The sequence below is a fragment of the Papio anubis genome, unplaced genomic scaffold (assembly GCF_008728515.1).
Source record: "Papio anubis isolate 15944 unplaced genomic scaffold, Panubis1.0 scaffold545, whole genome shotgun sequence".
NCBI classification, from domain to species: domain Eukaryota; kingdom Metazoa; phylum Chordata; class Mammalia; order Primates; family Cercopithecidae; genus Papio; species Papio anubis.
The window spans coordinates 27,405-44,168 of NW_022165666.1; the positions used below are offsets into that span (position 1 = coordinate 27,405).

The 16,764-nt window shown below is 38.4% G+C and overlaps 1 protein-coding gene across 1 annotated transcript; it reads left to right on the forward strand.

Annotated features, from left to right (window-relative positions):
- Positions 1-1,843: 1,843 nt before the first annotated feature.
- On the forward strand, positions 1,844-7,477 carry LOC116273316 (E3 ubiquitin-protein ligase arih1-like; the record flags this gene model as incomplete). The annotated part of the gene is made up of 4 exons (XM_031662313.1): positions 1,844-1,915; positions 3,781-3,887; positions 6,835-6,877; positions 7,382-7,477. Coding segments are annotated over 4 exons (318 nt in total), but the record flags the coding sequence as incomplete, so codon positions are not given.
- Positions 7,478-16,764: the final 9,287 nt, after the last annotated feature.

Consider the following 16,764-nt stretch of genomic DNA (forward strand, 5'->3'; position numbering starts at 1 on the left):
TTAATCTCTTAAGTATATGTATACTCCCAAAGGGAGAATTGCTGGGTCATGTGGTAATGCTAGGTTTAACTTTTTTTTTTTTTTTTTTGAGGTGGAGTCTCGCTTGTCGCCTAGGCTGGCGCAGTGGCGCGATCTCGCTCACTGCAAGCTCAAGCCCGGTTCACACGCCTGCTCTCCTGCCTCAGCCCTCCCAGTAGCTGGGACTACAGGCCGCCACCACGCCTCGGGCTGATTTTTTTTTTTTTTTTTTTTGTATTTTATAGAGATGGGGTTTCACCGTGTTAGTCAGGGTGGTCTCGATCTCCTGACCTTGTGATCCGCCCATCTCAGCCTCCCAAAGTGCTGGGATTCTGGCGTGAGCCACCGCGCCCCGCCTGCTATGTTTAACTTTTTGTGGAACCACACGAATTATTTTTAGATCACGGGTTCCACTTCTGTGAAATACGGAGATTTACTCATTTAAAGAATATTAATTGAACACTTTCTACAGGCCAGGCACTGTACCGGACACCTGGGTATCCTTTCTTGGGGTTGGGAGGAGAAAGACAAATATTAAATGATTATACAGATAACTGTCTAATTAAAGTTATGATAATTTCTATAAAGGAGATGTTTAAGGTACCATGAGAATTGAGAGGGGATCTATATCCAAACGAGTGTAGAAACTCAGGAAAGGCTTCCTTGAGTAATACTTGATTGTAACTGAGTGAAGTAATATAGTAATAGCGTCTAATATTTTTTGAGTGCTTACTATCTGCCAGGCACTATTCTAGTCTCACAACCGTATTTCTGATATCTATTTTTACAGATTAGTAACCTGAGGAATGGAAAGTTCAAAGAATTTACCTTCAATTCATAGCTAGTGAGTGGTGAGGCCGGCATTCAAACCTCGGCTCTCCCATCTTAGAGCTCCATTATAGTATTCTTGTCTTTCCAAGGGAGGCAGCCTTATGCAAAACCTCTGATGAAGGGTGGTACTTACAGTTTTGAAGGAAATACAAGAATACGAATGTGATAGAAGTGCACTGAAAGTGGCACAGGACAGGGTGGGATCTTGTGGAAGGAGAGAGGCCTGTGAAGCTCAGAAGAGTCAGATGAGGCCAGATTGCCTGTTCATTTAAAATATTTTAATGGGGTTGAGCTACAGGCATGTTCTTCCTGTCTTTCTCAGTGGGAATTCTTTTTCTTGTAATACACTCAGGAGTGTTTACCATAGAATTAGTGAAACTTAAGCTTCAGGGTTCCTCACGACGTGGGCTCCTGTGAGTTCTGGAAATTCTTGTGAATTATAGAGTGTTCAGAAGAGGCCAGGATGCAACCAGTGAGCATTTCTGGTTAATTTCCAAGAGCTCTCAGAGGAAGAAGGCTCTTAAAATTATATGAGCTTTAGGTGTCACAAAACCTGGATCCATTTCTTAACATTTCTGTCAGCAATATCTGTCTCATTTCACATACTGATTTGGGTGGGGTGTCTGAAGGAAGGTGGCTGAGAATTGCTGTCTTTTAAGGCATGATATCAGAGTCAAAAGACCCTGAAATGTGCCTAAACTTGTCACTAGTTGGTAAGTCATTAGGCTGTAATAAAAACTGGGTAAAAGTAGAGTATTTAAAAAATAAGAACCATGGAAAAAAAAAGTCTATGAAAATAAAACTATACAGACTTTGAAATTATTGTTTTGATCAGTACAATTACATTTGTTGATAGCCTGTGTGCATTTCAGTATTTACAGCTTAGGGCATAAACATGTTGTAGCCATTAGCATAAACAGCTTTGGAAACTATGTTTTATAAATGTGGAAAATACTCTTGACTGGAAACTTTCTAATCTATTTTTATTCTTGGTTTCAGGCGCCTGATCACAGATTCAAAAGTTAAATTAAAGTATCAGCATTTAATAACAAATAGCTTTGTAGAGGTAAGTGATTTGTTTTCCTTCTTGTAGGAAGGAATTCTGTTTATTAATAGAAATACTATTTTAAAAAATTATAATTTATTGACGGTAAAAAAACATCTTTACCATATTTTGAAGCATGCCAAAATACCTTTATTCTCAAAAGAGTATGACAGGCCGGGTGCGGTGGCTCACGCCTGTAATCCCAGCACTAAGGGAGGCCGAGGTGGGTGGATCATCTGAGATCAGGAGTTCAAGACCAGCCTGGCCAACATGGTGAAACCCCGTCTCTTCTAAAAATACAAAAATTAGCTGGGCGCAGTGGCACAAGCCTGTAATTCCAGCTACTTGGGAGGCTGAGGCAGGAGAATCGCCTGAACCTCGGAGCCGGAGGTTGCAGTGAGCCGAGATCGCGCCACTGCACCCCAGCCTGGATGTCAGAGCGAGACTCCCTCTTAATAGAAAGCAAAATAAAATAAAAGAGTATGAGAAACCAGTAAGTAGATCTCTCCATATATCTTGACCTTGGATAATAAAATCATTTTTAGTGTATTCTTTCTTTCTTTTTCTTTACCATAGCAGAGAATTGTAGTAGATTACTAATCGTGTCATGTTTAACCATGTTTGAGATTCTAACCCTGCTATTTCTCTGCTCGTTTTAGGTTTCATTACCAGTAAATCTTGTTAATAAAGAATGCTATACTTTATTGGACCGTGCCTTTGCCCATTTGTTCTATGACTCCCTTTGTGCTACAGTGACAGAGTAGAGTAGTTGCTACGGCGGTTGTTCTGGCCTGCAAAACCAAAATTCTTTACCCTCTTGGCTCTTTACAGAGGAGTTGACCAGATCCTGTATGACAACATCAGTGTAACTTGGTCTTCTGATTCTAAAAAGTAATTATTTCTGTTAGAGATTAAACCTGGAAACAGCCTATTTTAGAAATAGTGTATTATTTGAAATGGTCAATGGACTTCGGAATTCTGGTGCAGAGTGTTTTAGTTTCATAATAAAAATACTATAAAAGTTATATTTCCTTTTGAGAAACTAAAATGCACTTTTGCCTGTGGTTTAGGAACTGGGTTTTTTTTTTTCCTTCTTTCCTACAAGAGCTTTTTATGGGAGAAGTTGTATGTATATCCTGTGCCTATCTTGAACTATTCTGTAGCATCTAAGCACCTTCCTTCATAAAGAGTATATCTGATTTTCTTGTGTCTTTTGGAAATTGTCCTGAAATAGAACCATAAATAAATTAGTGCTTTTTAATGATCACATGCATAATATTTAAAGTTTCAGTGGGATTAAAAGAACATAGAACAAGAGATAATTCATGTGTTTTATAAAACCGAGTCTTCAAGGATCAGTCATCTTAATAAAAAAAACAACAACAACAACAAAAGTACATCTGAAAGTGTTATAGAAGACCACAGCAAGTTTTCATAAGCTTGTGTCATCATCCCCCATATGCCCCTTGTACCAGAGAAGCAATATAAATAATTGCTTGATGTACTATTAAATCTTGCATCATGACCTAGTTTAATTTGCTGCCTTTTTTTGAGGCAGGGCCTCATTCTGACACCCAGGCTGGAGTGCAGCAGATGATCACAGCTCTCTGCAGCCTCTACCTTCTGGGCTCAAGTGATCCTCTTGCCTCAGCCTCCTGTGTAGTCGGGACTATAGGCACATACTACCATGACTGGCTAAATTCCTTTTTTCTTTTTTTTTTGTTTTTTTTAAAGGTAGAGAGAAGGTCTTGCTGTGTTACCCGGGCTGGTCTTGAGTGCTTGACCTCAAAGAGTCCTCCCGCCTTGGCCTCCCTAAGTTCTGGGATTATAGGTGTGAGCCACTCTCAGCTCCAACCAGCTGTCATTTTGCCTAACTTGTATTTCAGTGCAATCGACTGTTAAAGTGGTGTCCTGCCCCAGATTGCCACCATGTTGTTAAAGTCCAATATCCTGATGCTAAACCTGTTCGCTGCAAATGTGGGTGCCAATTTTGGTAAGCAAGTGATTTCCTAAACTGAAATAGTGCACAAAGCGTTTTTATTTCTCCTGTTTATTCTTGGTAGTAAAATAGAAGGAAAAAATGTTTCTCTTCGGCAGGGAGATGTCTGAGACTGGTTTAAAATAGTATATATCTCTTTGAGAATTGTATCAAAAGGTCACGTCTTAAAAAATTTTTCCTCTTGATCTAACTTTTTTGAATTTTTTTTATGGAGAAAATATACAACTCTTGGGACTATACGTTTTCCTTTACTCTGCCAAATTTTAACCTTACTTATGCAAAGGAAATGTGCAGGTAAATTCGGCTGATGGTCTCCTTTTTAACTAAGAGTTTTCCTGTGGCCCTTCTTGCCCAGCTTTCTTGGTAACTTGGGCTTTTGGAGTTCTATAGTATACTCTTCAGCCTCTGAATTCTAGATTTGAACTGCCAGGAAGTTTCCAGTGCCACATATTCGGGGATGTCTTAATCAGTTCAGGCTCCCACGGTGTTACCGCTTCCAGCGGGATAGGTTGAAAATTCTTCTTTAAATTCTTGACTTCATTTCCTTTGATGAACAGTTTATCTCTAGGTCATTCATCTCTTCTTTTGCATTTTTCTAAAACATGAAGAGAAGTGCTTGCAACCTTTCAACACTTTGTTGTACTTCAACCAGATATTTAGTTTCATATCTCTACCTTCCCCAAAACGATTCAGCCAACTTCTTTGCCACTTTATAGCAAGGATGGCCTTTCTTCTAGTTTCTAACAGCATGTTCCTCATTTTCATCTGAGACCTCATCAATGACCTTTAACATCCATTATTTCTAACAACATTCTGTTCATGGCCATTTATTTAGGTTTTCTCTATGATTGAGGCATTGCCCACACTTCTGTCTTTCTGAATCCTCACCAGAATTACCCTTAACAGTTCAGTTCATTCACAGTGATCTAGGCTTTTTCTAGCTTGCACTTCCAAGCTCTTCCAGCCTCTACTTATTACCTAGTTTCAAATCGGTTTTCACATTTTTGTTTTGTTACAACAGCACCCTCACTTCTTGGTACCATTTTCTGTCTTAATGTTCAGGCTGTTATAACAAAAGACCATAAACTGGGTGGCTTCTAAACAACATAAATTTATTTCTTACAGTTCTTAAGGGTGAGAAGTCCAAGATCAAGGTGCCAAAAGATTTGTTGTCTGGTGAGGGCCTGCCTTTCTGGTTCATGTAGATGGTGCCTACTTGCTGGGTCCTCATATGGTGGAAAGGACAAGGCAGCTCTCTGGGCCCTTTTTTAAAGAATGCCATTCCATTCACCTCCTAAAGGCTCCACATCCTAATGCTGTCACATACATTGTTTATTAAGTTTTAACATACACATTTTAGTGGGACACTAACATTTATATCCTGCTAGAAGTTTAAGATGCTTTTCTGTTCCTTTGAGGGTCTTGAGGAGTAAGAAGCCCGTCAAGCCAAGGGGCTCTAGACCCAGCAAATAGATTTTTTGTTTTGTTTTGTTTTGAGGGAGGGTCTCACTCTATCACCCAGGCTGGAGTACGTGGCACGATCTCGCACTGTAAGCTTTGCTTCCCAGGTTCAAGCGATTCTTGTGCCTCCCGAGTAGCTGGGATTACAGGCGTGTGCCACCACGCCTGGCTTGCTTATTTATTTATTTATTTATTTATTTATTTATTTATTTATTTATTTTAGAGACAGCATTTCACCATGTTGGCCAGGCTGGTCTTGAACTCCTGGCCTCAAGTGATCCACCTGCCTTGGCCCTCCCTGAGTGCTGGGATTACTGGCAAGAAGCACCATGGCCAACCAGATATTTTTTGGGGGATGGGGGGGTAGATATTTTATTGGTATGCCATACCTCTCTTTTTTTCCTCCAAACATCTATAGAATTACACTTAACACATCATTAATAATAAATATTTCCGAAAAGAGCAGGTAAGCTCACAGAGATTGAATATGTGTAAAATACATACTGTTATGATAAGGATTAAATATGCGTTGTTATTTTAGAGAAAAGGTGGGTAATACCTACTTTCCAATGTACTTTTAGCATGACACATGTCAAACAAAGTACAGAGAATACAACAGTGAATACCCTATGTAGCTACAATCCAGCTAAAGTGAAATTACTATTTTGTTTTTCTTCATTAAGAGATAAAACATGACACATATATTTGAAGCTCCTTGGTTCCATGTTCCTTCCCATTCCCCATCTTTCCTTTCAGAAATAACCATTTATCTTAACCTGATTTAAATCAATAGTAGTTTTTTTCTCTCTTTAGCAAAGGATTTTTTGCCATTCGTAAATTACTTAATTAGCTAATCTCTCGTTTTATTATTTTTTTCCTAAGCATTTGTGTTTGTTAATTATCCTTCTTTTACAAATGTATATGTCATGAGCTTAGAAAACAAAAGTGAATTACCGATCAATACATGTTTAGTAAGTAGTTAGTCTTTTTTTTTATACCATTTCCGTAGGCTGAGGTTCTTTTGTTTAAATAATGCAAAGATGTGGACCCATTTGCTTCCTATATATTGTTTATATCGTGTATTAGTACTAAATTATATAAGTAACCTACAAAGTTAGCCTTTTATTCTTCATTTAGGGTGTTAAGTAAAAGATTAAAAATACACTGATGAAGCATGGGTTGAAACTTCTCAATATAGTCTGAGGCACCTTAGCAACAATTATTATGAAATTGTCCTCAAAGCGGGGTCTTCATGCTTATAGTCATTCTTCATTTCACACATATTGAGTACCCACTATGTTTTAGTTCTAATACTAAATTCTAGGTAATTAGCCGTAAAGCAGACAGGGATTCTCTCCTTGTATTTGCCAGTCACTAGAAACTAGTGACTATGGAACTATAAGGCATGAAATGATTGGCTTATTTACTTACTTACTGTAGGTAGGCCTTAATTCTATTAACTCTTTGTATCACTTAACAGCTTTAACTGTGGAGAAAACTGGCATGATCCTGTTAAATGTAAGGTGAGTTTGTCTGACATTTCCATTTTTAAATAATGTAATGACACACTTCTAAGACTTAGTGACTGAAAATCATAGCTGATGATTTTATCTATTTATTGGTAGGGTTTTTTTTTTACCCTTTTAATTTCGGATGATTATTGCATGTATTCAGAGGTAATTCCTTAGTATAAGTCAAGTCAGTTCCTGATTATTACTAGCATAACCATGGCTAAGGCACCTCTTTGTCAGGCTTTGTAATTAGGGGAATATACACCTTGTAGTTGGGCTTCTTTTCAAGCTCTAGGTTCCCCACTCAGCTTCTGCCAAAGAAAATCCTGCTTTGGTTGATTTTATATATACTGGACATATTAGCTATGGGATTTCCCTGGCTTAAGAAGATGTGAGCCTAGTGATAATCTTATTCATTGGCTTTTACTTTTAAGGTTGACTATAGTTAAGTGCTAAAGTAATTTGCTCTTCTTTAAAGTCTTTTGTTGTATTCTAACAATTGTTGTTTTCAAACAGTGGTTAAAGAAATGGATTAAAAAGTGCGACGATGACAGTGAAACCTCCAGTTGGATTGCCACCACAAGTACAGGTTTTCCTTCAGTAATTTTGTAATGAAATGGATAAGGGTTGGTGTTTTGGCATTAGCAAAGCAATAAAGGACTCCACTTTACAGACTCTCTGTTTCATTTTTTCTCCATTTAGTCTTTTTTCCAGAATGCTTGCCTGTTATTTCCTTTTTGTCTTTCAGTTTATTTTAGAGTATTGAGTACTGTACTACAGTATCCACAGTTCTCTGCCTTAGGTTTCTTCTACTGGAAAAAAATTAGTGTTCTATAGAGGAAAAAGCTGATAATTTTTCAAGTGTGGGATTTGTGCTTGGCTGCCGTTCAGTATACGAATGTATTGGAGTTTACTCCGCCTAGCTTGGTTCTATTAGGCTGATTTACATTTTTGTTCCAATTTTTTTTTGAAGTATATTGCTCTTGATACTAGTTTCAAAATTCAGTCTCTTTATGACCACAAGCCACTTTCTTAACCCCAGACAAATGTCTTACAAGCGTTTAAGTCTTGAGTACCCTTCTCCTCAATCACTAATATAATGAGCAAGCATTTGAATGCCAGCCGTGTACCCAGCTAGTCTTTCAATACAAAGTTGTATTATCCATCCTTTATGTAATTCAGTCCTATCCTGTCCACATAGTGAGTGACTTGGGTAATGAATGGTAGGATGGTTCATGGGCTATTCATTTTTAGTATTATTTTGTACATGTAAAGATGATGCTTTAAAGAATGCCGAGTTTTTTGACCCATAGTACATAAAGTTATCTTTGAACTGTTCACTCACTCATCACAGGACAATGAGAGTAAGAAGTGCGTAAACAGTGAAGGCCAACACAGGTTATCTGTGTGTGTTTAAGTATACATCTTACATACTTACAGATAAAACATGAATATACATTTCTATCTCCCAGAAAGTAGTGAAACAGTGAATCTTGCCACATAAAACAAATGCCTAATTCTTTAAGGAATATATGGTAGAAATATTTTTTTGTTCCCTCCTTCATCACGATAAGCATAACTCACATCAATCAAAGAAAACCTTACTGTAAATATACAGAAAGTGGTTACTTCTTTTGTTATTAAAAACAATTCTTAACCAAGCATTCTTTTTTTGAAAATTGAAGATTTTCCCACAAGAAATGTTCCTTAAAGTTCCAGAATTCTTTAATATGCTCTGAAAAACTTATATTTAGAATAAGGCAATTATATTTTCACTAAATTGTTTAAATGGTTGCCTTTTTTCTACATTTAGAGAAATTCCTACTCGTAAGCCCCGAAGATGTTTAAAATAGGGAGTACAGACCTGAATATGTTTGGCTTAGTTTAGATTATAGATTATCAAGGAAGAATGGCAATTTGTAAAGCAAATTTAGCTGCTCAGTATTTTTGAGAGAAAACCGAAGAGTTTTTCTCTTGAGGTTTTAGAAGCTTTTAAGATTATTAGCTCCCTAAACAGATTTGCATATTGTCAGTGATATCCTAACATTTTGGAAGTTTAATACTATTTGGTTAATTATAACCAAGAAATTTAGAATGAAACATTTTATGCCTGAAATTTGCTTGTTTGGAAAAATGTAAAATTTCTTATGTGGGTGATTTCAAACATTTGATTTGAAATATATAATGTAGAAAATGCTATATTGGCCTATTTTAAATTGCTATCGTTGATGGACAGCATAGTCAGTTCCACAAAGAAGGCCAAATTGTGCAAATACTAATATAGTGGGTGACGTTCCCTCCTTGGGGGAGTTACCAACCTCAATCACAAATACAAGAACAAAAAAACCGCAGGCCTACAGAGAGGTAATTTTGGCTTACTAGCAACCAAGAATATGATATGAGGCCAGGTCAGTGGCTCACACCTGTAATCCTAACACTTTGGGAGGCCAAGGTGGGCAGATTGCTTGAGCCTGAGAGATTGAGACCAACCTGGGCAACATGGTGAAACCCCACCTCAACAAAAAATTCAAAAATTAGCCGAGCATGGTGGCATGTGCCTGTAGTCCCATTACTTGGGAGACTGAGGTGGGAGGATGACTTGAGCCCTTGAGGTCAAACCTGCAGTGAGCTGTGATTGCACTGCTGCACTCCAGCCTGGGCAACAGTGAGGCCCTGTCTCAAAAAGAAAAAGAAAATGATTTGGACTTGGAAAAAAATAATCTGACATGATCTCTGTAGCATACTTGTTAAGGAGTACAATGAAAAGAATTTAAAATCTGGGTATTTGGCAGGAGAAACTTGGAAAATCCAGTAGTCACAAAATGAATTTACCAATCAAGGTCTGATTTCCTAGTTACCTGACATTGAAGTCAGATTGCTTGGATTTGGATCCTGACTTTACTTATGTGACCTTGGACTAGCTTCTTTATAATTTCTTTCTCCCTTAGTTTATTAATCTGACAAATGGAAATAGGAATAGCACCACTCTAAGAAATTATTAGTTGATACATATAAAACATTGACAACAGTGCATGGGATATGGGAAGTACACCATTATTTCTAGATGACACTAGAGAGTATAGTATATTTATATGAATAGAATGCTTTTATCTCCCATAATACTATTATTACTAAATACTTAAAATGTTTTTGTCTCTCAACTCTGCTTAAAAAGAAATCCTAGGAAGGCTGAGGTGGGAAGATCACTTGACTCCAGAAGTTCAGGGCTTTAGTGAGCTATGATTGGGCCTCTGAATAGCCACTGCACTACAACCTGGGCAACGTAGTGAGACTCTAAGTTTAAAAAACCAAGTCCTTAAATTGTACGTCTTAAAAGCCAGTGGTAATAATGGTAACAGCTCACTTTAAATAGTGCTTAAGTGTTCAACACTGTTCTAAGTGCTTTATGTGTATTAACCACAATAAATAAGATGTTTAAAAACCAAATCTAGAACTGGCTTTTCTTTAATGTTAGTAATGCAACCTGGTGTAGCGTTGACACCAACTTTATAGTTTCTTTTCATAGGAATGTCCCAAATGCCATGTCACAATTGAGAAGGATGGTGGTTGTAATCACATGGTCTGTCGTAACCAGAATTGTAAAGCAGAGTTTTGCTGGGTGTGTCTTGGCCCATGGGAACCACATGGATCTGCCTGGTAGGTTGGGGAAATTAAGGGAAGAATGTATTTACATAGGTATGTGCCATGTATTATGAATAACATTTTTACCTCATAGATAGCACCATCTAACTTGCAAGCTAAATAAATACATAGTATGTGATTAATGTTATAAGTATATGCAGACACACACAGAAACATACTGCTTTCCTCATTTTATTGATGGCTTACTTGAACTAATATAAGAATCTTGGGCCAGGCGCGGTGGCTCACACCTGTAATCCCAGCACTTTGGGAGGCCAAGGTGGGTGGATCACCTGAGGTCGAGAGTTCGAGACCAGCCTGACCAACATGGAGAAACCCCGTCTCTATTAAAAATACAAAATTAGCCAGGCGTGGTGGCACATGCCTGTAATCCCAGCTACTTGGGAGGCTGAGGCAGGAGAATCGCTTGAACTCAGGAGGTGGAGGTTGCAGTGAGCCAAGATCGCCCCATTGCACTCCAGCCTGGGCAACAAGAGCGAAACTCTGTTTCAAAAAAAAGAATCTTACACAGCATATGAGCAGTTTTCTCACTGGTTAAGAGCATAAGCCTCCATTGGTGACAGGCAAAAGTTTAAGCTCTGAAACTCTGTCATACTCTTAAGTATGTTTCCCATCCTCTCTAAATTCTATTCTTCATCTTCTCGATGAAGAAAATAATGCGTATTTCATAAAATGTTTAAGGGATTAAATGTGTTAGTACATTTAAAGTCCTTAGCCAAGTGCATGGTATATAGTAAGCACTCAAGAAATAGCTGCTTCCATAACTGGGGTATAGTAACCACTCCAGGGGAAGTGCAAGTGTTACTCATCTACGCTCTGAGCTGACCTCTCTGGGTATGTTTCCCCATTCCCACCGTTCTGTATATCATGCAGTTTTAAATGACTCTGAAAAACTGTAATAGCAAAGCACATAGCACAGCATCTATTACCTGGTAGGTTGTCAACTGTTGGTTCTCTGTGGTTTATAAAAGAGCAGATAAGGTGAATAATCCTGGAAAATTAGAAATATTTGGCTTAAGTAACAGATGGCCTAAGAGAAAAGTTTGTCTCTTTCTCAAAAAGTTGAGTTAGGAATTCAGACAAGAGTCAAAGGTTCTAGAAGGATAGTGTTTTCTAATAATGATAGGTGAGTTGATTTGAAATGGACTGCCTCAGGGGAGGTGGGAATTCTCCCTATCACTGGATAAAGAACTAATTTATTATAGAGGATTCAAACACTAGATAGGGTTAGAACAGTTCCTTTCAGCCTGCTAATTCTGTCATAGCAGAAGTCTGTGTTTTAACATCTCAGTTTCTTTGTTATAAAAGACAACGTTGGTGTTAGATAATCTGTAAATCCAGGTTAAAATTTGGATTTTCTTTTTCCTTTTCATTGATTTTTTATGAATCCTTTCTTATTTACTTGAAGGTACAACTAACCGCTTATAATGAGGATGATGCAAAGGCAGCAAGAGATGCACAGGAGGTAAGTATATGTATTACAGGATAATAGTTGACTAAGACTGCACATTGTATATTCATATTCATTAGAGAATAATTTTTTTTTTTTTTTTTTTGAGATAGTGTCTCATTTGTTGCTCCAGGTTGAGCTGTGTACATCTCAGCTCACTGTACCCCTCCGGCCCTGGGTTCAAGTGATTCTCCTGCCTCAGCCTCCCGAGTAGCTGGGATTACAGGCACGTGCCACCACACCCTGCTAATTTTTGTATTTTTGGTAGTCAGGCTAGTCTCGAACTCCTGACCTCATGATCCACTTGCCCGCCTCCGGCGCTGATATTTAGACTTTGAGCCACCGCGCCTGGCCCAGGAAATAATTGAGTAGAAGTTTTCAATTCTGAAAGACATTCCAGTAAATATTAGATATTCCAGATATTCCAGTAAATATTGGATATCTATTTACATTTAGAAAGGGAATCTTATCCAAAATATTTATTAAGAACATTCTTTCTTAGAGTAATTTTATTTTCTTTTCATTAATGTAGTCACATAGTACATTTTAGGCTTTGGTAGAGTCTTGCTCAAAGATCCCTCCTACCCCAAGAAGAACAGTAGTGGACAGCATTTGTTAAATGACCCTGGTGCTATTTATAGGCAATATCTTACTTAAGGTTTTTTTAAACCTTTTTGTTCATCAAGAAGCTCTGATGATTACCAGTGAGCTAATTTGGAATGGGCTCTGGAGCTGAGAAATTCCCTATTGCTAGATAGGGAAATGACCCACTATTATAGAAGGAATCCAAACACTAGGTGTGGATTAGATTCTAAAGCACTTTTCATTCCTTTCAGTCTGGTGATTTTATCATAATTGTAGAACCCTGGAATTTAATAGTTCCTACATTCACCCATTCCGTATTGTAATTCCCAAGTTGTCCCAGAAATATTCTTTTCAAATGGTTTTCCTAACAAGGATACAATCTAAAACATGGTTTATTTTTTATTGTTTTACTTGTTAACATATCTTCAAAATGTATTTCTAATAAAAATATCATATATAGAAGTGAATATATATGTAACCTAGTCTGTCATGTTGTTAGAAGTGAAAGTTTTGTCTCTTCCTTTTTAAAAAGACCGGGAAATTCAGCCGGGCTTGGTGGCTCACACCTGTAATCCCCACAGTTTGGGAGGCCGAGGCAGGCGGATCACCTGAGGTCAGGAGTTCCAGACCAGCCTGCCCAACATGGTGAAACCCTGTCTCTACTAAAAATACAAAAATTAGCTGGGCATGGTGGCTTGCACTTGTAATCCCAGCTACTCAGGAGGCTGAGGCTAGAGAATCACTTGAACCCAGGAGGTGGAGGTTGCAGTGAGCCAAGATTTTGCCACCGTACTCCAGAGTGAGACTCTATCTCTAAGTAAATAAATAAATAATAAAATGACTGGGAAATTGTATTTTGTAATTATAAATGATGTTTCACAGACCTTCACAATGTTTGGGTCCATTTACAGGGGAAAAAATCCCTACAAATTCCAATATTGGTTTATATGATATTTATTATGATATTATTTAAATATATATAAACAAGAACCAGCTATAAACTCTTATGCTCTTGCACAGCTCTACAGCCAAAGCAAGAGAGCCACAAAATCAGTGAAACTGAAGTAAATGTTAATTTGGTAGATACTGTTGTTGGGGTTTTAAAAATGTTTTATTATTGTACTGTTAAATATCATGAGATAACTTGTTCTCCCACCAATTTTCTTTTCTTTGTTAAATGGTGTCCCTTAAGTCATATCCCACTAACTTTCTATATATTTCTATATTTCCAACACATTGTACTTCGTTCAGTTACGTATTGCTATATATTTCTGTTTCCAACATTAATTTTTATGATGCATTACTTGATTTGCCCAGAATGTATTATGGATATATGTTCTTATCACCTTTTTTTCCTCCATTAACCTGATAAAGTTATCTAGACAGATATGCTGTTTATCAAGAAAGAAAATATATGTGGGTTATCCTTGACCTCACGGGTCTTTATTTGGATGCCGGTAGAATCATCCCTTTCTGAGATCTATAGGGAGGGTGGGTTATGTGCATAGCTTTTGAGCCAGAGTCTAATGTTTAGATTCTAGATACTAAAATGGATTATTTTTCTATTCACATCTGTTGGACTCAAGTAGAATCTTCTATAACTGTGGTAGTACAAGAAAAGATTCCTATCACTCCATTGGTTGGTTGGCTGATTGACTAACTGATTGGGAGCCGCCTCCCTGAAAGGATCACACCATTGCATGCCTATCTGGCCTCCTCATCTTTCCCTACTCCCAGGCTCTGGCCTAGCATTTACTGGGAGTTGTAGTCTGAAAAATTACTAGAAGGTTGACACATATTCAAAAGATCCTCCATGGTACCTTGACTGCCCTGCAAAAGATGTACCTGTGTTGTAGAAAACTGTTGATTCATTATATTGCACCGCAGTGCTGACAGTGGTGGATAAGGATCTTTGTCCCTCTAGACTAGGGTCAATGAACTTTCTGTGAAGAATCAGATGGTATATATTTTTAGCTTTCCATACTACATAATCTCTGTTGTGACTGCTCAACTCTGCCTCTGCCCTTATAATGCTAAAGCAGCCATAGACTTAAATGAATAGGTATAACTGTTCCGAGTACATTTTATTTACTGGCTGGGCTTGATGGCTCAAATCTGTAATCTTAGTGCTTTGGGAGGCAGAGACCAAGGATCACTTGAGGCCAGGAGTTCAAGACCAGCCTGAACAACATATTGAGACCCCCTCATCTCTACAAAATAAAAAAGAGTTTTTAAATTAGCCATGCATGCTGGTGTGTGCCTCAGCTATTTGGGAGCTGAGTGGGAGAACTAGCTTGAGCTCAGGAGTTCCAGGCTGCAGTGAGCCATGATCAGGCCACCACTCTTCAGCCTGGATGACAGAGACCCTATCTCAGAACAAAAAACAACAAAGCGCGAAATAGTTTTATTTACAAAGACAGGTGGCAGCTGGATTTGTCATGCAAACAAATTACATAGCCCTATTCTAAGCAGTCAGGTTTGTAGGCTTTTCCCTGCTCCCCAGACTGTTTTCAGGTCACTGATTGCATTTCTCATTCCAGATTCTGGCATTTGATTGGAGAATTTGTGTTGATCAGGCTCACTGGCTCACGCCTGCAGTCCTAGCACTTTGGGATGCTGAGGCGAGAGGATTGAGCGCGGGAGTTTGAGATCAGACTGGGCAACAACTGAGACCTTGTCTCTACAAAAAATTTATTAAAACTTAGCCAGGTGTGGTAGTACATGCTGGCTGAGGTGGGAGGATCACTTGAGCCTGGGAGTTAAGACTTCAGTGTGCCATGGTTGTGCCACTGCCACTCTAAGCAACAGAGCAAGACCCTGTCTCCAAAAAAAAAAATCTTATTGGTGGTGGTGTGTGGGTTTTCTTTTTTCATGTTGAATTTTAGTGAGAAGCAGTTTCAGAATTCTTAGATTAAATCAAGTCCCATAGCATCATACATGTCAATATATGGTAAGAGAGGGTTTTCATTTCATTTGGGGGGTGACAGGCTTGAAAAGATATTAATTACTTTAGGGAAGATAAAATGCCAAGCAGATTTTCCACATATTTTCAGATTGGCATAATTTTCCTGTTCATAAGCATTGGTTTGATACCTACCTGACTCTCTTGAAATAACATGACTGTGGTTTTGTTTTGTTTTTTCCTTGAGGTGAGGGTCTCGCTCTGTAACTCAGCCTGGAGTGTGTTGGCATAATCATAGCTCACTGTAGCCTTGAACTCACGGGCCCAAAGTGATCCTCTACTCAACCTCCCCATTAGCAGGAACTAGAGGCAACTTGAGGTGTGCACCACCACCCCCAACTTGCGTTGGTTTTTTGAAGTGTTTTGTTGTTGTATAATGCTGGATCATGTGGTTAGCTAATTCTGTGGCTCAGAATTAGTATATCTAAGCAAAGGACCAACCACAGGGCCATGTAGTATCTGTTACGTAGGTTTTAAAACATGGGAGAGAAAGAGGAGGTAAGGATAAAGGAAAAGAACGCGTGTGTGTTAAGAACCCCTTCGATAGTGGTTGCATTTAGTAAGCATTTATTAATCATTTTCTGCAAATCAGGTATTGGAAATATTTTACTTTTTTAAAAGTCTGTTCCCTCTAGAGATTTATGGTATAATGGTAGAGGCCTTATATGAATAATTTTTACAATGTAATAATACAAAATCTAAACTAGATACATTGTTGCTTTATTAACAATATATTTTATATCTCTAAAGACAGACTCTTTTTACACATAACTGTAATACCGGTAGTTGACTCTTGAACAATGCAGGGGTTAGGGACACTAACCCGTCCTACCCCACAATGGAAAATCTACATACGACTTTTGATTTTCCCAAAACTTACCTGTTTTAATAGCCTACTGTTGACCAGAAGCCTTACCGATAACAGTCAATTAACACTGTTTTGTATGTTACATGTTTTATTATACTGTGTGCTTTTTTTGTTCTTGGAGCTGGAGCTTCATTCTTGTTACTCAGGCTGGAGTGCAGTGGCAGATCTCGGCTCACTGCAACCTCTACCTCCCGGGTTCAAGCGCTTCTCCTGCCTCAGCCTCCTGAGTAGCTGGGATTACAGGCATCGCCTGCGCCTGGCTAATTTTTTGTATTTTTAGTAGAGAGCGGGGTTTTCACCGTGTTGGTCAGGCTGGTCTCGGGCGCTCCTGACTCCAGGTGATCCACCCTCCTTGGCCTCCAAAGTGCTGG